The sequence below is a fragment of the Mycteria americana genome, chromosome 5 (assembly GCF_035582795.1).
Source record: "Mycteria americana isolate JAX WOST 10 ecotype Jacksonville Zoo and Gardens chromosome 5, USCA_MyAme_1.0, whole genome shotgun sequence".
NCBI lineage: Eukaryota > Metazoa > Chordata > Aves > Ciconiiformes > Ciconiidae > Mycteria > Mycteria americana.
In genome coordinates this window covers 1,144,741-1,170,346 of record NC_134369.1, presented here as the reverse complement: position 1 = coordinate 1,170,346, position 25,606 = coordinate 1,144,741, and the positions used below count along the sequence as shown (strand labels likewise).

General features: G+C 45.3%; 1 protein-coding gene across 4 annotated transcripts; it reads left to right on the top strand.

Annotated features, from left to right (window-relative positions):
* The first annotated feature begins 192 nt into the window (after positions 1-192).
* On the top strand, positions 193-25,260 carry DEAF1 (DEAF1 transcription factor). Of its 4 annotated transcripts, none has more exons than XM_075501779.1 (13): positions 193-507; positions 1,555-1,652; positions 2,057-2,186; positions 3,038-3,184; positions 4,022-4,161; positions 4,928-4,993; positions 5,889-6,015; positions 7,830-7,958; positions 8,742-8,870; positions 13,390-13,640; positions 20,981-21,046; positions 22,868-22,957; positions 24,565-25,260. In XM_075501779.1, the coding sequence occupies exons 1-13, from the start codon at positions 204-206 to the stop codon at positions 24,667-24,669; spliced, it is 1,782 nt and encodes a 593-aa protein (XP_075357894.1). In that variant the 5' UTR covers positions 193-203; the 3' UTR covers positions 24,670-25,260. The 4 variants fall into 4 exon arrangements, with proteins under 4 accessions (XP_075357894.1, XP_075357895.1, XP_075357896.1 ...); XM_075501782.1 differs by lacking the exon at positions 193-507 and adding an exon at positions 751-886; XM_075501780.1 differs by lacking the exons at positions 22,868-22,957; positions 24,565-25,260 and adding an exon at positions 22,647-22,777.
* The last annotated feature ends 346 nt before the right edge of the window (positions 25,261-25,606 follow it).

Genomic DNA, 25,606 nt, shown 5'->3' with positions numbered 1-25,606 from the left:
GGGAACACGTTCGGAACCGCTCGGGCGAGCTCGGCACCGCTCGGCAGCACGCCGAAGAGCGCTCGAGTGATCTCGGAGGACCGGGCCCCCCCACCTTGCGGCCCCCTCCCCCCCCCCGCGGGACCCTCCTCAGCGGCGGTCGGGGGGGAGCGGCGGGCGCTGGGGCCCGCTCGGGCGGGCTCGGCTCCTCCCGGCCGCCTCGGATGGAGGACGCCGACTCGGCGGCGAAGCAGCTGGGCTTAGCGGAGGCGGCGGCAGTGGCGGCGGCGGCCGCAGTGGCGGCGGCGGCCGCTGCGGCGGCGGAAGGACCCGAGCAGCAGCAACAGCAGCCGCCGCCGCCGCAAGCGGCGGCATCGGAGTCGGAGGCGGAGCCCGAGGAGGAGGAGGAGGAGGAGGAGGCGGCGGCGCAGGTGACGGCGGTGACGGTGATGGCGGCAGATGCCGAGCACATCGAGATGGGAGCCGAGCCCCTGCCGAACGCCGACGAGGCCGCCGCCGCCTTCGCAGGTCAGGGCGGGTGGAGTGCGCATGCGCAGCTCCCCTCAGCCCCATCGCCTCAGCCCCGGCAGCAGCGCCTTCCCGCCCCGGCCGCTCTGCCCGGGGCTCCCGCCACGCAGAGACTGCCTCCGGCCCCTTCGGCCCCCGCAGCCACCTCTGGGGCTCGGGGCTGCCGCGGCTGGAGCCGGCAGCCCCGGCCGTCGGCCCCCCGGCCCTCTCCCTGCAGCGCTCCCGCCTGTCCGGCGTTCAAATGCAGTCATTTGCCTCAGGGGGTGCAGTGAAGAAAGGGCAGGTCCGAGCTGAGGCTTGAGTCACTCCCAGACTCCTTACAAAATGACACTCTCCTGTTACACGACATGCTGTTTTCGCCCCCTGTAAAGTAAAATGAGTAAGAGCTGCCTTTGTACATCTTAAAATTACCTTGACCCTGTGTCCTGTTAACAAAGTGCCCTGAAACACGCAGAGTTTTGAAGGCAAGCTGTGGTACACAGAAAATGTCAGAGCCCCTCACGCCTGGATTGGTATCTCCATGTGAGCGTCAGTGGTGTTCTTTCACTCTTACTCCATGTGCGGTACTGAAAAACCTCTGGTTTTAGCTAGGCAGTCAAATACGCTGTGCATCGTAGAAACATTTGGCTGTATGTTTGGACAGTTTTTAACTGGGCTAAGCATACAGGTAATGGCACCCTAGAAATTAATATATCACGGAGGGAGAGTCAGTTCTCTTTATCTTGATGTTTGCCAGTCACCCCTCTTTTAATAAAAAGCATCACAGTTTGGGTTTTTTAGTACAGATGCAAGATTAATTTTTCCCTTCGTTCATCACGTGCTGATAACTTCTGTTACGGTCTCAAGGAGATTAAAGCAGGTTCAACCCGAAGCTTAATAAAAATGAGAATGACCGTGTTTATAACAACTTAAAGGTGTCATGAAAAATAAAATTAATTTTGAATAGGAAGGAAGAGGGAAATGCAATTGTATTTTTTGATGTTTAGCTGTTTATCAGGCTCTCTGGATGCAGCAGAATATTAACTTCATGTCTGTTTTACATTTCAGAGGTCACCACAGTGACAGTAGCCAATGTCAGTGCCTCCGCAGACAATGTTTTCACTACATCTGTGGCAAATGCAGCTTCAATTTCAGGACATGTGTTGGTAAGTCTGTCCTTTCATTTGAGGACCTTCGCCAAAGTCCCACGGACTTTCTTAGTGTAAATGAAGGGCTCGGTTTGTGTTCGAGCTGTAGTAAGGTCAAAGATATGTTTTCATTGCAGTATACAGGCTTTAAGCCACAAAACCATTAGCGGGGGGGCATACGGTTTTTTCTTTATCACTTGGAGAGGTGTTTTTACCTTTCCACCCCCATATACTCATTCTGTAATGGAACTGATGACCTGGCACATGTAACCTTCAAATTTGGTTGGCTGAAACCTCAAAAACTAACCAAATAACTTCCATACTGATTGGTGGCTTAGGGTACCTTTGAGAAGATTTGGGGGAATACAAAAATACATTGGTATTTTAACTCTGTCTATTTAAATTCTTTATTTCTTCTATAGTCTGGGAGAACGGCCCTCCAAATTGGGGACAGCTTGAATACTGAAAAAGCCACTCTCATAGTGGTTCACACAGACGGCAGCATTGTAGAAACCACAGGGTTGAAGGGACCATCAGCACCTCTCACACCAGGTATAAGGCAATCTGTTTCTGAAGTGTCATTCTCCTGGAGGGGTTGCTTTTTCTCCACTTTAATTGTGTTGCTAGGATTAGAAAACATTGTGAGCATAATATTATGCAGTGGCCTTGTAAGGATCGTTTGTCCCCTTTTCACGTGGTACTTTTTGTATTTCTTGGGAATAGAAGAATACTTACTTCTTTTGGTTTTTTCCTGTCAAAAATATATTTAATTTTCTTATTCTTTGCCCTAACCCTTGCAAATAAGCTTCCTGAAAAATCTTGCCCTGCTGCTGGGCTGTTGCATGCCTTTCTACACCCTCAAAGGCAGATGGGTCATTCTAATATCGATAATAAAAATATAAGTCTCCTAGTTCTGCACGTGGGTTCTTTTTAAAGGGTCCTTGAATATAGTTTTCTCTCCATTCAGGCCGCTCACTGATACTTAAGTGTTGAAATAGCTGACACCTTTATTGCGAAGGTTTTTGTTCACGGCTGCTTGGCAGTTTCCTTTGCGCCCACACGATGGCATGGCAAACCTTCAGCCGTCTGAAACACATTGCAGGATCGGCCTCTGGGAAGGGGAAGTTCCAGCCAGCTGCTTGCACCACGCCAGGTTACAACCTCAGCGTTTAATGCGCTGTTAGAGCGTCTTTCCTAAGAGGCAGTTTGGTTTATTTTCAGCCATTTTCAGAACGTTCAAGCTGAGTTTTTTGTGGTGCACCATGTAACTCACGTTGCTGTGGAGAGGTGTCAGCTGCTTCAGTTAACCACTTGCCACTGTTGCCCCAGCCAAGCTGAGAGCGTGAAGGTATAGCCAGCGCGCTTTTTGGTTGCTGTCACCTTTCTTTTCCTTTTTTTCAAAGGACCGCAGTCTCCTCCTACCCCTTTAACATCAGCCCAAGAAAAAACTGGAACCAAGTATAACTGGGACCCGTCTGTGTATGAGAACGAGCTTCCGGTGAGGTGCCGGAATATCAGTGGCATTCTGTATAAAAACAGACTCGGCTCAGGTAACACTGACCTTCTTGGGTGAGGAAGTGTGATGGCTCCTTCTTCACTCAGTGCACTCTTCTTTTAATCGGGCTACTTTTAAGGGCTGATCATGAGGAAAAAAAAGACAGTTTCCTAGCCAGCCTAGTCCCTTTCGATATTATTGTTCTATTCTGTTTTGCTCTTTCTTCAGAGGCTTTTTAACTTTTTTCTCTAAATCTGTGAAGATACAGGCTGCTGTGCAGCGAGTCTCCCTGGTAATAGGTTGACTCCTCTAATGTTCTTTTTGCCTCAGAAGTAGACCCGTGTTTCTTCAAAGCTCTGCAGAATCCCTGCTGGAATGGAAAATAGAGAGCTTGTCTCCTAATGGGACTCCTTAGCTGCCTTAGCCCCTCCTCTTCTCTTTTATCTCTGTGGGAAAGCTGAAGAAGCAGCACCAGAAATTGCCTGTCAGCAAGCCTGACTGCACAGCACAGCGCTTGCTTCATGGATAGAGAGTTTTCTTCACGACCAGAAGGATTAGAAATTCAAGTGCAAATTAAGGAAGGGCTTAAATTCATGGTGTTTATCCAAGAAAGACTTATTCTTCTTGTGGATGAGTAATTTCTTCTAGCCTTTTGATGCATTGGTGAGGCCCAAAGTTGGAGCTGTCTAAACATGCACAGTCATTGTGACAGCCAAAATAATAAATGGGCATGGTTATCCTAGAGTGATGAGAAGTAGCAGATGGGCATATTTGGTGATTGCTATAGATTAACTGCTCTTTTGTCCAGCAATTTCAGTATTTACTTCTCTAGGAAAGTGGCAAAATGATTCTTAACCTTTACTAACAATTTCTTTCTTCTATTTTATTTCAGGAGGCCGTGGTAGGTGCATTAAGCAAGGGGACAACTGGTACAGCCCCACTGAATTTGAAGCTATGGCGGGACGAGCCAGCAGCAAAGACTGGAAGAGGAGCATCCGCTATGCTGGGAGGCCACTGCAGTGCCTTATTCACGTAAGGTTAAGTTTGCTTCCTCCTTTCTGCCAGAAGGGACATGTAGAGTCTGGGCAGAGTCTGCCCAGCGCTGCAGTCCAAGCTGTGTGCGCTGCCTCTGCAGAGTTATGTGTGATGGTGCCGTGCGGCAACTCGGAAGCAACATTTTGATTTTGTTGAGAATCGCTGATGTGAGAGGAATTTTTCTAGGTGTGTTTGCAAACAGCACAATACAAATCTTGCTTGTATGTGGAAAGGGTTACAGTTCATGCAGGACGAAGTCCAGCCTTGAGCTGTATCGCAGAAATTGAGAAGTGAGCTCTCACCCGTGATACTGTTCAATATTCAATACTGTTCAATATGAAAATTCAATAACCTGATCTGCTTAATTCTGTTTGCCTGACAAACGTATTCTTCACTTGCCCTGTTATTGAGTATTACTTTGGGTCCTTTATTTCCTGCAGTGTCCAGGAGTCTCATGGAGAATTTTGCCTTGCCATTAGGTTGACAGTTGATTTCTGCTTGGGCAGAAACTTAATATAAAGTCTCAAATTCACATATCCTTGCCTTTTGATTTGAAAATTGTTTGTTCTTCCTTCACTCTCCTCCTGTCCGCTCACCCCATCACTATGATGTAGGGGAGCTGGCCTCTCTGTTGTTGTGTAGGGTCCCTCGGAGGGGATGGGTGCGTCTCTCTGGGAGCTCTCTGAATCTTTTAGCAGAATACAGTCTTGCTCTCGGTGGTTTTGGTGACTCTAATGCTGAACTAGAAATCTTCTAATTTCAGGATGGGATTTTAAATCCTCATGCTGCCTCTTGCACTTGTGCTGCTTGCTGTGACGACATGACTTTGGTGAGTTGTAGGTTTTACATCCTACAGTCAAGCTGCCACAGCCATTTGCGAGCAGGTTGTGAGCGTCCTAGAAATGTTCACAAGTACCATGGTTGCAGCGTGCTTTGTCCATGCTTCATAAAGAAAGGAGATAAGGAAGTGCTAGCACTATTGCGTAGCAGCCTCAGTAAAACTGGATAATAGTTGTTGCTTTTTTCTTCTTTTTTTTTTTCTTTTCTAAATAATGTATTTATGTAAAATGTCTTTTGGGGATGTCAAAACTATTTGTGATTTTGGACTCAAATTTCACAGTTTTTTGAGTTGGAAAAAATGTTTTTGTAAGGAAGTAATGTAATACTCTATGTTGGATCTATATTTTCATATTAAACTGCTTGGGTTTTTTGGTTGGTTGGTTTTGGGTTTAGTTTGTTGTTTATTTATTTGTTTGAAAAATGAAGTTAAAGTCCTGAAAGCAGAAGTCTTTAGCTTGGCTTGAAGTAGTGTTTTGCATTTCTCTTCTGCTATGAACTGGATGATTTGCTTGTTTCCTAGACCTGAAACTAACTGCTTCCTGTCTTCTCCTCACTCTTGTTCTCTTTTCTTCCACCACCTTGGCCAGCAGTCAATTATTTGCCCGGTTCTGCTCCTTAAATAATAGTGGGAAAAGGCTGAATCTGTGCCTCTTCAGCTGGAGGGAGCTGAGCATAACTTTTTTTTCACAGAGTTCTTTTGGTTTGGAGAAGTAGGAGTTTTTTGGTCAATTGTTGCAAACCACACATCTTCCATGGGAATTTGTGCTGCTTGACCTTGGCTACATCTGGAAAGATGAGAAGTAAACCCCAGGTCCCCAAAGAGGCGCCTCAGCTAATGCCTTTTCCTTTTTTCTTTTTCTTTTTTTTTTGTGTGTTTTGCCTAGAGTGGCCCTGTACGACTCTTTGTACCGTATAAAAGGCGGAAAAAAGAAAATGAAATGCCTGCAACACCAGTGAAGAAGGATTGCCCCAAAAACATCACTCTGCTTCCTGCCACAGCTGCTACTACTTGTAGGTTCTTTGGTAAAAATTGCTTCCCGTTTTTGATGAAGAGTTGCCACACTAGGTATTTTATGTCTATCAGTGGCCCCTTGGAACTAGCCAGCTGAGAAAAACGGCCCATTTTTTTGCCACTTCCTGTTCATTGGATAGTTTTATCGGCTCAGTGTCTTTAGCTAATTTCACTTCCTATTTTGTAGAAACTAGCACAGTGTTGCCACATTGGGACTGCAAGTCGAGTAGGAAAAAGTGCAACTCTAGACCTCCAGGAGACTCAGTTTTAAGCTTCTTAACATCCTTTTGCAGTGAGCAGTAGGTTTCATATTTTGTTCTGAGAGAGGTCTGGATTATATTTCCCCCCTCTACCTGGTCTCTCAGCCTGGCAGTGCAGGCGGAGTTGTGGAGTCCTGACCTTGATCCATAGTGGGTTTCAGGTAGGTATTTCACAAATGACAATTGAGAAGTTTCCTCCTGTTAAAATTAGGTTGAGGTGAAGGCTGGCCCTTCTCTGCTGTGCCAGAAATCCCCAGTCCCTCCCCTGAGCTTGGTTTTTGTCCTTTAGGAGCTGGTGGGGGCTATGGAGTAAGATTTGTACTATTTCTTGAAATACATAGAAAAGTAGGCTCTAAGCAGCTGGAATGAAATCCACAGCCTGAAAGTCGTTAATGAAAGAGGCAGAAGGTGATGCTTTCATCTGCAAATTCCTCTTTGACATTCAGGACACACTTTGTAACTTACTGTTTTTGATTGTCAAACCATCTGTGTGAGAACAGAAATTAACTTGCAAGCTCATCCAGCTCACACGTTCCCAGTCATGTTCACGTGTCCTCCTGCTCTCATCACACTAGCATCATCTGGATGGTAACATTACAAGGTGAATTGAGGAGGAAGCAACAGAAATCCAAAAAAGAACAGCCGAAAGTAAGATTAGATTACCAGCAGCAGCAGGAAGAGAAATATGCAAGGATTCTGTAGAGTTTTGAGGGTTTTTTTATCCCCCAAAGAGGTTTAATCTGTATTGGTTCATTAGTGTGAGATTGCACGTTTGTTCATGCTGGCATTGGGAGAGAGGAGGACTGCTTGTTTTGGTAGTAGCCACATATTTCACCAGGCATGAATCTGTAGCCTCAGTGTCTTAAAACTGAATTATTGTTTGCGAAAAGATCCGTCTGGCTGAGCAGTGTGCCACAGAATCGGCCCATTGCCAAGTAATGGTGCCAGATTAATTAATCCTGTTTAGAAAGGGTTTTAAACATTTTGGCGGCACTCAGGTATATTCATCCAAAAGGATTTTGTGACTTGTTCTTTGCATTGGCCAAGCATATTATATCACTCTGTGTAGACAGACAGCTAAAATTGTCCAGCTAACCAAACTGGCATAGAATTAGTTGTAATCCACAGGTTTTTTATGTCGCTTTAAGTAGTATTGCTAAAGTTGTAATAAATCACAATCAGACAGATGCTGATGGGTTTTGTGGGCCCATCTGGATCTTTCCGGTAGGTGTAAAGTTTTTGCTTATATAATAATTGAAAAGGTGGTGACTGGGGAGGCAGTTTGTTGTAAACGAACATTCTGGCCTCGTACACCCAGAGCATAAGCAGAGGCTTGCAGGAGGCCGGCAGTGCCGTCAGAAGCCAAATGGGGCTTTTATTCCTATTCCCAATTGTATTGGTCATAGGTGTGATCCAAACTTGGGTTGTCACAGGCCATTTACTGATCTGTGAGTTCTCTGACTTTGGATGATTCAGAACAGGGATATCAACAGCTAAACAACCGAGGCCTCCGCGCTGAGTGTTAATTATGAAAGTACTTCTAATATTTCCAGTCACCGTGACTCCTTCTGGACAGATCACTACCTCCGGCGCTCTGACATTTGACCGTGCATCGACAGTGGAAGCCACAGCAATTATCTCGGAAAGTCCGTCCCAGGGTGATGTTTTCACTGGAGCCACTGGTAAGAGTTCCGGTGCACATCTGCTAGACATCTGTGAGAAGGAGAAAAAAAAGGTTTGGGTGCCCACTGCTATAGGAAGAAGCATTTTGAATGCTGCTCAAAGGATTTATTTCTCAAGAGCTTACAGAGAGACTATACGTAACCTGCTGTCCTTCCTTTGAAATGATTTCAGCAGTTTGAAATCTTACCAGTTGCACAAAAGAAGTTAAAAGTTTTGTCCAGATGTTGCAGCTGCTAATGTACACCTCTGCTGATTTCTCGGGTTTTATGGTCATCTCTGTCATTTTTTTCACTCCTCCTTTGTCCTAAAATACTACCAAAAAAAGAAAACTAGCTGGGTGTTGAAACTAAGTGAAAAACGCTGAATAAATGCTGAAAAATGGCAGAATAAATCAAACAAAATATAAATGCATGACATATATTTCAGTTCTTTCAGTTTGATTCATACACGGGGTTCTGAGTTCTGCTGAGGGAACTAGCCTGCTCTGAGAACCATCGTTTGGAGTCCTGTGATTATTGTAAATATATAGGTGTGCGGGAGGGAAGCCAGAGGTAACCTTTGCCTTTAAAAGTAAAAGCAGAGAGAGATTAAATCAGTGCAAGGTTGCCTTGCTTGCTGACTGTGTAAAATCATGCTACTGTTTCTCATTTGCAACCCCTGGAATTATCATAGAGTGTAGGAACTTGTATAAAAGGTAAAAAAAGATCTGGGTGAAAGAAGCATAAGAAATGCCTGGAAGCTGTGCTATACAGTGATTCGTAATGCCCGTTGTTCTTCTGCAGTTCAAGATACCAACGTCCAGCAGCCTTGCCGAGTCAATCACCCAGAACCTCACTACCCAAGTTACCAGGACAACTGTCAGATTTCACCTTTTCCTGAAGCCGCACTGCCAACATCTCATCCCAAAATCGGTATGTTTTATGCCTGTCGTGTGAGACACAGTTAGCAGTGCTTGAATTTACTCTCTAATCTTCTTTCTTGGCAAAGGTAAGGACTGAGGCAGAAAAATAAACTTTGCTCTGTTTTGCTTATGAGTTTTGCGGTGTTTGAGATTTGGACAAGCAGATTTTGCACTCTGGAAAGTTTTTCACTCCGGTGGGGAGCACTTTGATTTGTTGGTTTCTGCCAGAGGAGGCTGTTGTGATCCTGCTTCCTAAATCGTCTTGCAGTCCCCTGTCTTTCCTAAGGCTTTTGCTTCAAGGCTTTTGTCACCACTTGGGCACTGTGGCTAAACATTTATTTATTTTTTGATCTCCTCAGACCATCCCCTTTAAAATTATGTCACAGAAACCCTTCTAAAAATTCCCACATCTCTTTATGAATCCACTGATAGATGCTGAAGGCAGTTTTGGGCAGGTTTGGTGTGCTACTCTTGTGTCCAATGTCAGTTTTCCATCCCTTAATACTGACTTTTGTGCTGGAACGATAGGTGCTGGTGAGCAAGTGCAGCGTGAGCCTGCCCTGCTGCGGTCACATAGACTCTGGAGTGAAAAAAAAGAAAAGATGGTGTGAAAAATGATGAATGCAAATCAGCCCGTTAGTGTTTGACAGGACAGGTTCAACTGATTATCAAATATCTCTTCAAATGTAATTATATTACGTAAACTTAATGACCTTTCATTTGTAGAGCTGACTGATCAATTAAGTGAACTACAGTGCTCGTACTGATAGAAACTGGAAGTGTTGAAGAAACTGGAATGGCAAACTTGGAGTGTTGTTCTTGCTGTGTGTGTTTTTATCGAGCCTGGGCAAGAGATACAGCAGGGAGTAGTCTGCCACTGGCTGGCTGATGGATGGGCAATTTATAGGCCTTTTACTTCTCTAATTTATATAATTCTGTGAAGTTACTTTGATACTTACTGATCTCGCTGACAGCTGTAAGGCAGGCACGTTTTGATCCCTGTTCCTGTTCTCTCAGACATCAAGAAAAGGTCACGTAAACATGTTGTATTCCTTTGTGCAGTCTGAAGTCTTTCTTTTTTAAAGCCTGTGTTCTCCCCTCTGTATGACCTTTTATTTACTTACTTGGAGCAGCACAGTGCATTCCTGCTCTGTCCAGAATGAAATCCTGTTGTTGGTTTTAAGTCTTAGTCAGATCTTGATGTTACTAATTAAACATTGATTTTTTTTTTCCAGCAGTGAATACTTTCTCTTGACTGATACACCTATGCCAAAATGAGGAATTGGAAGTAATTCCTCTTAGATAAGTTATCAAATGCCATGTTGGGATAAATATTGTGCTGGAAATGTAGCAGTGGGAAAGGCTCTTCTGCAAACAGCTACTGATAAAAGACCAGTTTATCTCTTACTCATATCTAAGTGCAAATAGTTGGTTGAAATTACTATTTTAATTAAGGGCTGTCAAGCGTAAAATGTCCATTTACCTGTACGGTGAACTTGCAATGCTGTCTGTCAGGAAAGGTCGTGCATCAAACACACCGTGACCTGCAGGACCGTGGTTTTTGAGACTTGTTCTCCCTCTCCGAATCTGTGCTGGATTCTTTCAGCTTTTGCTGCTTGCATGAAAAACTACCAGATACGACTTGAAAAGGGTTAAAGTGTTAATACGCTTAAATTAGTTGCTGTCTTGGAAGAAGTCTTGTTTGTCTGCAGATGCTTTAAAGGAGAGGTTCACTGTGAGTGGAACTGCTGGAATTGCAGCCTGGTACAGGAAGGTGTGTGAGCCTGTTGCTGTTCAGGACAGTATTTACAGCTGAATTTTTTCAGGACAGTATTTACAGTTGAATTTTAAGCACCACTTGAAGTGTAGTCAAGATTTTTTCCAGAAAGGGGGGTCTGCTCTTCTATGTTTTTAACTAGGTTGTGCAGTTTGCTATTCTGTGTCCCTGTCCTTCAGTGAGAGAGGTTTGAGGCTTGTTTCTGCCTTTATTTTTGGAGCCACCTTAGACAGACCAGTGTGCCTATATCTGTAATGACATCCAAAACGGATTGCGATGGGAGACTGATAATAAAGTAAATGAGAATAAAGTGCCTTTCAGACGCTTCAGCATCTATGTTTTGTTCAAGAACTTCCCGCTTTGTAAATTTCGTAACTCGGGTTTCAAGGCAAAGAACCTGGGTCCAGTAATGGCCCATTTTCATGAAAACCGTGGTCAGTACCCAGCAGTGGCACCTACACTGCCTGCAGCTGCCTGCGGGGCACTCTCTTGTAACGCTGCAGATGGTCAAAGACCTTTGTCAGTGCGTTATCTTCCATAGCATCGGCAGTGTGGGAGCTGGGAGACGAGCTGTGTGGCAGAAGTGCTAGAGGAGTTAAGGGTAATGCCTCAAAAAGAAAAGCAGACACTGGCAGGATGTGAATAGGATTTAAATGGCTCAGTGCTTCTGAAGTTAAATTCCTGGCTGTGTTCAACGTTTCTCTGAGGGCCATAGCATCCATCAGATGGAACGGTCCTGGGTTTTTTATATGCATGTGTTGCTCACTATTTAAAAATCAGGGAAGCTAATTGGCTTTTGGTGCCTGGAATACTAACAGCTCTTCCCTTGACAATGCAGAATTATCTAGGAAGGAATGTGGTTTCTCAGTTTGCAGTACTTACTGCTTTTTCTGTGTGCTGGATTGTTCTGAAACGCCTACCTAAAGATATAAGGAAAAATCCTGAAATGGACTGAAATAGTAGATTTTGGGGTAATAAGACTGCACAGCCCCAAAGTTGGTGGTGCCCTCTTTTTTCTAGCAAACAATTTAGTGAGGAATTTAGAGGTCAGCTGTTGGTAGATGTGAATGTCTTGGAGTTAATTTTAGGGCAGGTGGCAAGTATTTATCGCTAGTTAGAGTTAAGCTTTGGAAAAGTCAGGCCAGATAACATTTGTTCCTGGAAATGTTGCCTGAGGTGAGCTTGCACTGTGGATTGTTGGGTTCCTGGATCTAGATTTAATTTCCTCATACTGTGATCTCCCAGTGTGTATGCAAACCTAGTGTTGTGAAAAGTAGATGTTTTGGTGACACAATAACTGCTGTTTTTTTGAAACATTTGCAAAGGTAAGGCTAAGACAGACATTGTTGGTTTTCTAGGACTTTGATTGTCTAACTCAGGCTTTGGGAAAGGGAGGACTGCAGAGCCCTGATAACTGAGGGGGTTGGAGGTAAGTTCAAGGAAAGTGTGATGAGGTTACCAGGACAGTTTAGCTTCCTTCTGGTGGCTTCCTACAAACTGCAGTTACTGTTAAGATTATGGTTAGGATATGGAAAAGTAAAGACTGCAACACCTCAATAATTGTTTGGTTTGGGTTTTTTTTCTTCTTTTAATGTTCCTTGGAGTGTATGCTTAGAAGTATTGCTGGGCTTCTGTCCTTTTGTATTTAGTTTTCATACCTGTGGCATTCTAGTTTATACAAGAGTGAAGAGTTGTAGTTAGGGTTCTGGAGGAAAGGGCTGCAGACAAGAAATTTCTTTCTTGAAAACTGTCCAACACAGTCAATGTAAAGCAAATGTCAGGAGATGTTAGGATGTTAGTGTCTGAAGCTAAAACTTCCACCTGGACTGTATACATTCACTCTCACCTTTGGGATTAGGCAAGGAGAGGTTTCAGAGCATTTGCTGTGCAGAGCATTGCTGTGCAGAATACCCAGGATATTTGAAACAGATACATACAGCTGTGAATACCTTTTATTAAAATTTTTGGTGTTTCAGTGTGGTATGTGTATTTTTATGCCCGTAGTTTGTTTTATGGGTAGTGTGCAGGATGAAGGGGTCCAAAGAAATTACAGTTGTTGAGGGTTTTTTTTAAAGGGCTTCCCAACTGATGGTTTTGGAAAGTGCATGTTTGTAATACATGTAATTTTGCAGTGATGATAACTGTCTTGCTTTTATTCCAGTCTTGGGCCAGGGTTATGGTTAAGATCAGAATTGAGGAAGCGTAGGGGAGTGTGGTGTGGATCGGTGCCTGTTTTTTGTAGTGTTGCAACCTGAGAATTGACATCTGTATAGTGACATCAGGATATTTCAGAAAACTTGATGTTTTGGGTCACTGAATGACTTTTTATAACCTTACTTAGTGATAGTTAAGGGAAATATTAGGTGGAACGTTGTGATGACAGTGGTGGAGGAGTCCCTGGGAATGCTTCTTTTCACTGCTTAGTTGTGCCTCTCTGCAGCAGTGCTGGAAGGTGTTAATTCCTTCCCAGAGTAAACAATAGGATTGGGACTACATGTTCTTCTGTTCTCTGGGCTTGAGAGCGCCCCAAGGGATTGTTCTGCACAGCTGATTCTGTGCACTTGATTCTGGTCACAGAAGGTAGGTCTGTTTAGCAAAAACTTAGCTGGATTGGAAATTTTTGCAGACCATATTTTTAAAAAAAAGCAACCGAACAACACAATGACAAGAACAAAAACCATGACACCCCCCCACTTTATGGAAATGAAATGCCCTAATTCTATATATTTTCTTTTTCTTTCTTTATATTCAGTGTTAACCTCACTCCCTGCCCTGGCAGTGCCCCCCACGACGCCCACCAAAGCCATATCCCCTTCGGTGGTGAACGGGCTGGAAGTGACGGAGCAGCGGAGCTGGCTGTACTTGGAAGAGATGGTCAATTCATTGCTCAACACCGCCCAGCAGCTGAAGACGCTCATTGAACAGGCCAAACAGGCCAGCTCCTCCTTCCGCGAGGCTGCTGTCACGCAAGCAAAAATTCAAGCTGATGTGGAGAGGAAAGAGGTAATTATGCCAGAGCAGGTGAGAAGGCTCAGCCAAGGGCATCTTTTTGGCTGAGTGAAGAACAGAGTAGTACCTCACTGGTTGTCACTGCCTGTAAGAGGGGTAGCCCTTAGAAATTGTTTCTTAATGTCTTGAGAGTGTTATTACCAAGAGAAATCTTTCTGAGTTATTCATATCGTGGGGAAAGGAATAGAGTGCTCTGGGATTCCAAGAGCTGTGGGTGGCAGGCTAGTAATAGAAACCGTTTGGTGTTACGAGTCCTGAGCTGTCCCATCAGCCATCCTTAAATTTATGAGACACTGAATCCTGGTATAGGAAAGATGGTGAGTGTTCAGCCATGTGTTGGCTGCTTTCTTTACGTCAAGTGAGTGGGGCTATCAAAGAGGCTTACGACGGCCCGAAGAGGCAGAGGGATAAAAAGAACAGCAAGCTGTAGAGTTTAGGGGGAAGATAAGCAGTAAAATTTAGAGGTGTCTTGCTGAGCATTGTGCAAGCAAAGCTGATCTCGCATGAGTCCTGTGGTGAGACTGCAAGGCCGGCTGGCATTACAGGAGTATTGTCTTGTACCCAGTGGCCCTTCTCTCCTCTGAAAGGGATTATCTACGAGGACTGCCCTCTTCTCCCTGCTTTTCTTCTCTTTAACTGATGCATGGTAGGGACCCTGGATTCTTCTTAACACCAGCTCATGCATGCGCCCTGAATCTGGCTCCATGCACTGCTGAATGCGTTCCCCTTCTCCCCCAGATCCACAGCTGCTGGTGTGGACTTGAGGGAGAGAGGTGGGGGGCAATGTACTGTGAAACTGGTGTCATTGTCGGTAGCTGATGAACTCCCTTCCTGTACACCACACTATCTGCTGTTGCCATCGGCGTTATTGCTAACGTCAGCTTTCCACTGAATTCATAGGCACGAGTGTGCAGCAAGAGACCTTGAAGAAATGTGTGTGGGAAGACTTTGCTGAGAACTGAGAACCCCTATGACAGTCCTTGCAGCGTCTTTGATATTCTTTGCCACGTTGTCTCTGCTAAACTCTTCTGTACGCTGCATCCTTGATGTGCAGGTGTGTGATATGTTGAGAGTCTAATTCTTCCCTGCCTTCCGCCTGGGCGGAATGGGTATTCGTGCTGCTGTCCAGGTTTGGGCTGTCTGCTGCTAAAAAGCTGTGTAGAGCGTGGGATACCGAAAAATGGAAGCTTTGACACGTTTTAGAGATGAACACCTGACTTTGTTTAACTTCGCTCTCTGCTCTTTTTCCAGTTTATGTGCTGTCTTCCCTTCTGTTTATCCTTACAGTGGTTTCTGGAACGGTTGTTCAGAGCCCGTTCCCCTCACCCTCTGATCCAAATCCAGCTCACTTCAGTGTACTTCAAGTTTCTTCTTGCCCCAGGAATGGGAGTTAAAATCACTCCTGTGTATTGATTAAAGTGCTGACTTTACACGGCAAGGATGAGCATGTTTTTGTTTCCAGAGGAAGCCCCTTTCCCAGTAACTATTGAATGCCCAATTATACAGGTTGTGTGTCTTACCGTACCTCAACAGCTTTGTCTTTTGATAAAAACACTTGCTCATGGTGGTATTTTTTTAATGTCCCAATAACAATTCTCAAGCTTGTGGCTGTGTGCTAGCTTCTGGAACCATCTGGGCAATATCGCAAGTAGCTATTTCTGAATTCCTTCTAGTGAATTCCATATTTGGAAAAAACTGTGGGTTTCTGGGTACAGGGCTGGCATTGGAAGTAATTACAATAAATGTCAAATAATTGGCTGTCTGCTTTTGTGTTGGTCAAAGGTGCTTTTCTGATTTCGTGAATGTTTCCCTGATTTGTAACGCAAGTCTCTTCCCCACCCTGCTTGTGTGTGTGGTCAAACTGCTTTTCTTGCCAGTTAAGGTATATGAGAGGGAGAAAGAGGTGCCTTCCTACCTTGGTTGTTGTTGATTTTTGCTGGACCAATTTAATACAAAGAAAATAGGTGCTTTATCTCTACTTTGTGTTTGTTACACTGACAGAACTTCCAAGGGCTAACAAACGGGGGGAATCTTCTTGCCACCTCCTCCGTTTGCATGAGCGGAGACGGTGAACGCAGCAGCGTGGGTGCTTCTCTGTAGGAGAGCCACTGGTTTGCAGAATTTCTGTGCAGCAGGATGTTCCTAGGGTATTTAGAAGTGAAAGACTGTGACATTGTATCAGAGCTGCACAGCAAAGGCACAACAGATTAAATTGTAATAGAGCTGTAGACTCAGCTCTTCCTGGAAGAGTGACTTAATACGTAGCAGGATTAAAGAAATCTGTTAGGAGCAGGCTGGTTCCCAACTGGATCCACAAACTTCATTGCCATGACCGTAAATAATACGTATCTGTAGTTTTCACAGCGGTGCAGAGGTATTCCCCCAGTTCAGTGTCCCAGCGCTTGAGGATGTTGAGTTCAAGCACTTTTGATCTTGTAACCGTCTGTATCCCTGACCGTATCCCTCTGTCATCCCTGCGAAACAGGGACATGGCCTCTGCCTTCCGACAGAAGAGCAAGACGGAGCGCTTGGGACAGCACTGTCTTTACCTGCCCTTCAGAGGAATTCTGAAGGGGCCCCAAGTTTAAGCAGAGTAGAGAAGAAGTGGCAAGAACAGCAAACTTGTAGGAAAACTTATTTGTGTGCTAGTTTTGTTTCAGTCTTCCTAGAGAACAATAAATTAAGCATTAAGAATTTTTAATCACAGCTTATATGCTTTGTTGGATATTGCAAATCATTTACTATATTGTGTTTCACTTATTATTATTTAATGAGCTTTGGAGTTCATTAAATATCACAAATGAGCCAGTCTGCTCCCATATAGCAGCAGTTTGGTTGACTTGGCTTTCAATACCAGAAGTTGTACTCTATACTGAGCAGTGGTAAGTGCTTGTGGGACTCACAAAGCTCTGAACTGTGGAAGGCAGGCTTTTGCTCTGAGTTTTCTGTGAGCAGGGGAGTTTGTGCTGCCTGTACGCTTATGTTCTTATCTGTGAAGTCAAAGAGCGGACATCACTGTTTCATTCTGGTCACGCTTGCTAATGATATTATCCAGGACTGTTCAAAGGAGTCTTAGGAATACATTATTCCCCTCATTTATATCATTTTGAAGGTGGAAATGCCAACATCAGAGAGGAACTGTGGCAGGAAGAGGATCTGCTAAATGTAGCAAGGGAAAACCGTAAAAAATTGTAAGTGCAGCATAAATTAGAAGCATCTGCAGTCATGTTTCTTCCTTAAGATGGCACGTCTAAACTGAGTTTTGCAGGAGGATGGGATCCCTAATTGCAGTTCCAAACACATGGCGATACCTAGATACAGAGTCCTCAAAAGCAACAGGGGGGCTGAATTGGGAAGTGCTGAGCATTTAGGCATCAGGCTGTACAGCAGTGCGGTATAAATGCCTGTCTCCATAGGCAATGATAGAAAATATGGAAAAATACACTTGCCTTCCACTCTTCTCTCATGTCTGACATGAGTCTTTTTTTCACTCTGCCTCCCTACTATACGATTACAGCCATATCATGTCCTGAGTCAGGGTCTGGTGATGTCCGTAGCTGTTCTGAAGAAACTGTAGGTCAGATCCCAAGTGCTGGAGCTAAAGGCTTCACCAACAGGGGTTTTCTTGCACGTAATTTGGAAGTCCTTGCATGCACTCTGTTGCTGTCTTTGTCCTTTTTAATTTCTGTAAATTTGTTTAAGGATTATGGTTTGCTGGGCAAATTTCAAGGCTGAGGATCTCTTCCCAGTTTTGTTTCCATCTTTGCCACAAGTTATTTAGATGCCCCTGGGTAAGTCCTCGGCCTCTCTGGGCCTCAGGGCCGACTCTTTAAAATAAGGGTAACACTTCCTTCACAGGGGGCTTGCCTACCAGTTTGCAAAGTGGTGGGATCTCTGGGTAAAAGGCTGTGTAAAACAGCCTCAACCTTATAAGTCCTAGAAATAAGGACAATTTGTAAACCCGAAATCTACAATTCCCGCATTTACAAAAATATCTCTTTTGCAATAATTTCTTTTGAAGCAAAATTGTTCTAGAGTCTAAGAAAGTGGTTAAAAATACCTTTCCTGTTGTGAATGCTGTCTGCAGTATCTCCTGTGCCTGTGGATGATGAGAGCTCCTTCATTAATAAGCAGAGCCCTCACAGAGTTAGTTCCAGACATGAAGCTGTTTAAGAAACATTAATGGCCGTAAGCCTTGTGCTTTCCATGTGTAAGCAAGAGGCGCGCGTGCAGCTGGTGCTCAGCCCATGTACGGCTTTACATTGGCATACGCCAAATATAAGTTGCATTTATGTTGCCCAGAAGTCTTGGGGAATGACATTCTGAAAGAAAAGCAGCCCATAAACTCCCCAGCTCAGTGTTTATATTAACTTCTAAAATGTGTCATGCTTATTGCAAAATACGAAAATATCAAAATAGCTTTTTCTGAATTGCAGCATTTTGCGTGCGATTCGTTAAATACAACGGGTCTGTCAGAACTTCATGCAGCTGTTAAGAGAAAGTTCTCCACTGTCGTCATTAATTAGCTTGTGACTGAGCATATCTGGTCTTTGGTTACTCTCTGAACGTTGGGTTTACTGCCTTTTTTGATTTGGGGAAAAACATTTAGGAAGAGAGTGAGTGGGGCAACAAAGGCTCAGTGTCTCTTACAAGAGATATTTGACAACTTGCTGGACTGGCCCAAAAGGAGTGGATTAAAGACCGTACTTCGCACAGAGCTCTGGGTGCTTTGGCGATGTAATTTTTTTGAGTGTGCATTAAGCCATCGTTTGTATCAGATAAACTTTAGGAGGGGGAGAATACATGAACTCACCAAACTCTGTGCCAGAAAACATTGCTGGAAGATAATAAAGGTATTCAGGAAATGTGTTAAACAGTTTTTCTGTATAAATTTTAAAAAATCGGTGTTGAAATCTGGCAAGTGTTTTAATTGAAATAGCCCTCTTCTTGTAATGCAGTGATGCCTTTGGAGCCTGGCCCTTTTGAAAACAAGGTGGAAGATTAAATCAGCTAACAGCTGGACCATCTGAATTCTTTTTTAGAAAGATTAAAACAATTCAGAGCTAGAGTGTATGAAATTAACCTAAAAAGGGTCGGGTATTTAAGAAATGTAGCTCTAGTAAGCAAATAATGGTTTGTGTACTCCAAAGCAGCAGTGAAAACAGTTGAGAACTGGAGGTTATCGGTTTTCTGGAGCCGGTTTTGTGAGAGATCTGGATGTGTCTAGCTTGATCCTCTCTCTTATCACACCTTTTCCTCCTCCATAGTTGAATGGCTTGAATTCTTCACGCCACGGGCTGTGCAGAACCAGAGGACTCGCTATGTGGATAGACACAAAGGAGACAGAAGGGGGTTAAATGTGTGGTTTCCATCAGCAGGTTTTGGGGGTTGAGAGCAGAGGTGGAGGAGCTGCTGTGGCTCAGACAAGGACAGAGGTGGCTGGGCTTCCTCTTGATGCCTTTCCCATTGGCAATCTCTCTGGAGAACAGGATTAGCCACACTTGCAGAGGATGAAGTGGAGTCTGGTGGTGGGAAGGGTTTTAATTCTGGAGCTGCGGCACTTTCGCAGAACTGGAATTCAGCGTGTTCAGCCCTGGCGCTGTCTCTGCGTGGGCTGTTGCGGAGGGGACGGTACTAGCTGGGATTATGTGTGCAAAGGTTTTCAAGCTGGGTTGAAACGCCAGCTCACTGCATGCTTTGGTATCTGTATTTCCTCTTTCTTCACTGAAAAGAAGTTCAGAAACATTACGCAGTTTTCCTAGGCCGGTACTCTTAACATGGGTCCTTTGTCTTTCACTTAACAGTGGAAAACTCATTTTAACCTTTCCTGAAGAATCTGCAGTTTCCTGCCAGCCCAGCTCTCTGCCTGTGTGCGGGGTGGCAGAGGGCAGAGGCTGTGGCACAAAGCGTTGAGTCCCAGCTTCTCCACGGCTGGTGCTCACTGACACTAATGATTCTCTCAAGAATCAAGGTCATTTTCTTCCTGAGACATCGCAGGATTCATTCTTAGGCCAGAGGCCACATCTCAAGCTTGCCAGTGTATTCCCTGTCTTCACAGGAATGCTTATGGCTTGGACGCAATTTTGGTTTTCAAAATAGTAATTTTGAAATTTCCATACACATGATGCACACTTTGCCTATGCAGTACTGGAAGCATTGGGGATGCTGTCCATGTGTCCTGTCTCGCTAATTAGCCTTGTCTTGCCTATTTGTTAAATAATGGCAGAACCCAATCACACCCCTTGCAGGGTACAGCAAGAGGTTTCCCTGCCACCTCCTCCACCTCCCTAGAGTTTTTAAATTTGAATTTGTGTCATGGTAGTATAAAGGTTTTGAAGGTTGTGATTTCACAGGAGAATAAATGCTGTGATGTCAGGTCATAGAGACACTTGTAAATTAAGCCTTTAATCTCCTTATATGTTGGGCCACAGTCACTCCTGGATAAACCTGCTTTGCCTGAAGGTGGGGGTTCGGGTTTTTTCTTACTTTTTAACTGTTCGCAACAAATTTAAATCAGGGTTAGCACATAATCAAATCGGGATCGGCTTTGAATTCCTTTGTTTTAGGAGTCCTGTCTCTCAGCAGCGTTGGCTGCTGAGCATGGCAAGGCAATGGGTGGAGCAGCACCTGGTTGGACTTGACCTGGTTTGGAGTAAATCTGCAACACACCCGAAGTGTGCTTTAAAGGTCACCTCCAGAGGACTGCTTAACTCAAAAACTGTTTGAAAGCCCTTCTATGCTTTTATTAAAAGGAGGAATAATGGTGATGGTTGATGCTGTTTCTAAAGTCTTGAGTGTGTTAATTTTGTCTGTTTTTTTTCCCTAATCCATTCTGTTGGGCTGTGCCATCCTGTCAGACTCTTTTGCCTGTCAGTGGATTAGGATCACTGGACTTGACCCAAAATTTGGCCCAAGAAGATGGCACTTGGCCCTATTACCGTGGCATTTTCCTCATGTTTCCTTTGCTACCTTCTTAGGTTCTTGTGTGTTGGGGGATGCAGTTCCCTTGTGGCAATTCAGCCGCCTGTTTTAAGAAGGAGTGCTTGGCTGGACGGAGTGGGGAGAGTGGGGTTTGAGTAAATGCTGTACATAACTGGCAGTTTGCCACCTCAGGCCGTTTTCTCACAGGCTGCTTCATCTGTCTCCACATCAGGTCACAGTGTCCCTCTCTTAGAAGGGAGGGGTGAGGGTCCCCTCTGTCCTCTTGCAACTGCAGTTTTGGGCTTGCCAGAAGCAAGCTCAGTGTCAGGACCCTCCACACAGAGCACCCTTTTCAACCCCTCACGTCATACTCTGGCTGTGAAATGACAAGTCTGGTGTATTTTTCCTTGCAGCAATATCAGAACCAGTTATTTCAACAAACAGAAGACGTGGATGGGAAAACAGAAATCATCATCAAGGTAAGATGGGGATGTCTCATAGTTTATGAAGAGTCTTTTGTTCTTTGTCTTGTTCCATTTAAAGATGCAGAGTTTTTTATCATTGCTGCAGAAGTCCTGTATTCTGTGTCTGGCCTTGCCTTCTGGCAGAGATCTGAGCTTTCCCTAGCAGGACTAATGCTCTGTTTGAGCAGAGTGTGTCCCCTTTCCCAAGCCTTCCAGGTTTTCGCAATCCTTAACCGTCATCTGGCCAGGTTAATCAACCTCACTCACCTCTGAGTAATGGTATTGCAGCTCTAATGGATGGCTGTCACTGAGGTGTGATGGGAAGGAAACTCTCTTCCTTTTTGTCCTGTGAGCTAGTTTTCAAAACTGCATGATTCCCTCTGGCTTTTGAATGGGAGTGTGAGTTGAGTTAGTTCAGGACCCATGATTTAAGCCCTTCTAGCTCCACGTGTTATTCAGTAGTCTTTCTAAGCTCTCCAGGTACAAGCGCACGCACTGTATATTTTCAACATTTTCCAGTACTGTACAGGTTATGAACAGCCTCAACCAAGTATCCCTTTGGGACAGGCTTTGCAAGTCCCAAAGAGCAGCTTTAAGCCCCTTTTTGGTGGCCTGAATCCCCGACCGTACATCAGGAATACAAATATAGTTCACTCACACCAACTATTAACTGTAGGTACATTGGTAAGATGTGAGCAGATGGTGTGATGAACTCGGTGTTAATCAGGGTGCTGATTGTTAGGCTGGTTATGCTCAAAAGAGAGAAGGAGCTGGTGGAACTAAAGACGCCTGCGATACTTTCACAGCTGAGAAACGCTTCCTGTCATGGCCTCACACTGCTGCTCTGACGTGCTAATGATTTGTCAGTAATTTAATGAGTTGGAAATGGAATGCTCTGTGAAGTGCTTATTTTTGTGGTAGTTCAATGATATTTCCACCCAAATATACAGGTTATGTTAATTGGTGTCACTGATACAAGATTAAAGTGATAGACAGAAAAACATCCTGTCAAAACCAGGTGTGATTTTTCATCCATGTATCCTATCTCGCCTTACTTCCAGGTTTAAGTCCTTGCTCCTGTTACAGCCTTCTTAATTTTACTCTTCTGCCTTCTGTTTCCCCATTGGGACACTGCTCATGTAGCCGTGCTGCTGACTGGCAAAGGAACAAGCCTGCTCAGCCCGTAGGAGCAGATCCCTTTTTCCTCTCAAAAAACAGGGAAAGATTAAACTGAAGGGTCCCATCCTTATGCCTACTCTTGTTGTCCTTCCTCAGACCCTCTCTCAGACATATGCAGGATTATAAACCAAACAAAACCACCGGCCAAATCTGCCTTTAAAACTTTAAATTGGAGATAGACTCAGAGCTTGGGTATTGATGGCCTGTGCATAGCCTGTACACCGCTGTTTGGAACACACCTGCCCTTGGTTAAGGCTGACTCCTGCGGAAGCCTGCAATAACCTGGCTGTGGTTGGTAAGATACACGACCTATGTGGAGGGAGGCATCTTCGTGGTATTGTGGACAGATTTCCATGACCACTCAATATCTCACCCACGGTTTTGAAGGGCTTCTTGCCCACCAGAAAGGCAAAGAGAGGTGCATTTCATTTGACAGAGTGATCCCTGGTAACACGGCGAGGAGAGTGGGTCTCTGACAGTGTTTCCAGAAGCCGCTGGGCCTGTTTGTTTTGTGTTCCTGTGTTGAGGATATACTTGGAAATGGGGGCTTTACCACAGCTCCTGCATCACGTCATATTACAGCACCTGTATTACGCTTTGGTGATCTCCCTGTTGTTGTTCTCTCTGACGTGGTCACTTTGCTGTCTGTTTTCACAGCAGTCCTGCGTCAACTGCGGTCGTGAGGCAACGAACGAGTGCACAGGATGCCATAAAGTCAACTACTGCTCCACTTTCTGCCAGCGGAAGGTATAAGCTTGTTTGTGAGTTGCAGATTCAGTTGTCTAGAGAGGGCTGTGTGACCCTGGGGAGAGCCAGACGGCTCTGCCTGCCTCCTGATGGGTGTAAGCACGGCGAGAGGAACGGGGAGCAGAACTTGCCGTGTCATGCAGGCAGCCAGAGCACAAGCCTTGCGCGGGTCAGCAGCTCCAGCGTCCCAAAGCCACCCTGCCAGGTGGACCTCCAAGCAAGACTGTAGTGCTGGGGCAGGTCTGTGGGTCAGGGTCAGGGTCTGGATCAAATGGGTAGGGAAGGTCCCAAGATTTGCACACCCCTTCTCAAAGGTGATCTAAAAATCAGAGTGACCCCAGAAATGAGGGCGCGGACACCTCGCTGTGTGAGCCATGGGGACCAGTTAGCTGGGAGCACTTCTGCAACCCTTCCCTGCCGCTTCCTGGAAAGCTGAACACTCCTCGGTACCTGTGCTCCTGCTGTGTCACTGGGGACATAGTTCTCTTATCTTTACATTATTTGTGATGCTACAGATGACACAGTGGGACAAACCATAAGATTTTGAACATGGGTGGTGGGAACAGGTATGAGGAAGTACGGTGGAGGAAACTGCTGTGCTTCACGTTTCGCACAGGTTCCTTACAAAGGCCCTTGGCACCCTGCTTTAGAGGAAAGGATGGTCTCGCTTGGCCAGGGTTACAGTTCTGCAGGCTGTCCAGGCTCAGTCTTCATCAACTGAGGCCGGGTGTATTGAGTAGCTGAAGAATTTTGACTTTTCTTTTGCCTGTAACAACGTGCAACGGTGGCCAAGTCCCCTGTCTGCATAGCAGAAAGATTTAAAATTCCAAAGAAAGAACAAATGCTGCTTGCTGAAAACTTACACAGTCTACCTGCCGCCTCCCCAGGCACCTCACGGACAGTAACGCCACCCTGTTGTCCTCTCAGTGCAGAGTGCACTGGGAAGTGGCACCGAGTAGTCGCCTTCTGTTCCCCTCCTAGACAACTTGTCACTTCTAAGGGGACACCAGCCCATGCCTGTAGCTGGTGCTCTGCCCTGTAGTAGGGTGGGAGAGTTTGAAGTGCTTGTCAGTAACCGAATCCTTGAGATTCCCCCTGTATTTGTGATCTGTGATGTGCGACCTCAACGTGAGCTGAGCAAGGTAGAGGAGTGTTTTGTTAGTTCAGACGAGAAGTTAAAGTCAGTCCTTTTCTTCCTCTCCTTTGCCGTTACTGAACTAAGACCCTTTGTACGGCGCTGTCCTTCAGGAGTCCTAGCGTGTAGTGAGCTGTCTTTCAGGAGAGGGTTTAAGTCCAGGTTCTGACTCTGTTTTAGTAAAATTTCCACAACCTAACTGACATTGATGTCCTGTTTTGGTTTTTGGGTTAAGAAGCCAGCATTCTGCTTAGTTTGTGTCCGCCTCTAGCATTGACCCAGTGTGTGGTTCCTTCCCTGTCCGGCATTAGCCTTGTTTGGCCGAGCCCTAGAGACCTGCTGTAGCCCATCCGTGCTGGAGACAGCGCTTCTCAAACAGGGCTTCTGTTGGGGCCCAGCGTGCTTTTGCAGGCTGCGCACTTTCCAAGGGCCCTTTCTCTTCATGGCCTTTCCATCTGCTCTTCCCTCGCAGGACTGGAAGGACCACCAGCATATCTGTGGCCAGTCGGCCACAGTGACGGTGCAAGCCGACGAGGTGCATGTCACGGACAGCGTAATGGAGAAAGTCACCGTCTGAGCACACCTACCTCTAACCGTTCATGAGCAACGTGGTGCGGCCGGCTGGATCGGCAACCCGGCGTGAACGGTCTGTCCTTTACAAACTACACTCTTCTCTCTAGCAAACTCATTTTTGAAAGACTTTTTGATACTGTGACAGCGTTTGCCTACTCCCGATCCTCTTCCAAAACTTTGAGTAATACAGACTGTGAAAACCTCACCCGGAGAAAACAAACCCCACCTAACTGCAGCCTAGCAGCTGGGAGCCACCTTCGGCTTAAGGAGGCTTCGACTTTGCCAGACTGGAACCTCCACCATGTGGATTACAGCGATCTCCTCATCTCTCTTGAGATGGATCTAAAGCAGGTGCTGCAATGAGATTTGCCAGTGTTTCCTTCTCCCTGTACCTCCCTACCTCTTGTCTGAAAAAAGAAACGAACCTTCCTTTGGTTTATTTAATTGCCTTGAAAAAGTCAGTACAAATTCTTAGTTTGCCATTGGAAGGACTTTTTTTTCCTGTGTTCCCTCTGTGCTGGGCAAATTTGGAACACATTGGAGCTTCTGCACTTGAATATAAGTGAAAAATAACATGTTGTTAAATAAAATGCGGTGAAAGCGTGAGCGTGCCCGGCAGTACTGTTTAATTCCCACGGCAGCACTTTAACGTACTGATAAACGCAGCAAGCGGCTGCAGCGAGGCTGTCGGGAGCTGGTACAGCTACAACGCCGCTGCGGTTACGCGCGCGTCTTTACTCTCCGTCACATTAGGAGGCCGGCTGGGACGTGGTTTGTTCAGCAGGGGAAGCGCGGGCTCATCACGTGGCGTGCCTCGGCTGTAGCTCGTAGCGGCCAGCTGGCCAAAATCAGACATGACCAAACCTGAAGTATGAGTATATTAATAGAGTGCCATCCCGTCACTGCCATTTAGTAGCCACTAATTAAATAAGCGGTGAGCA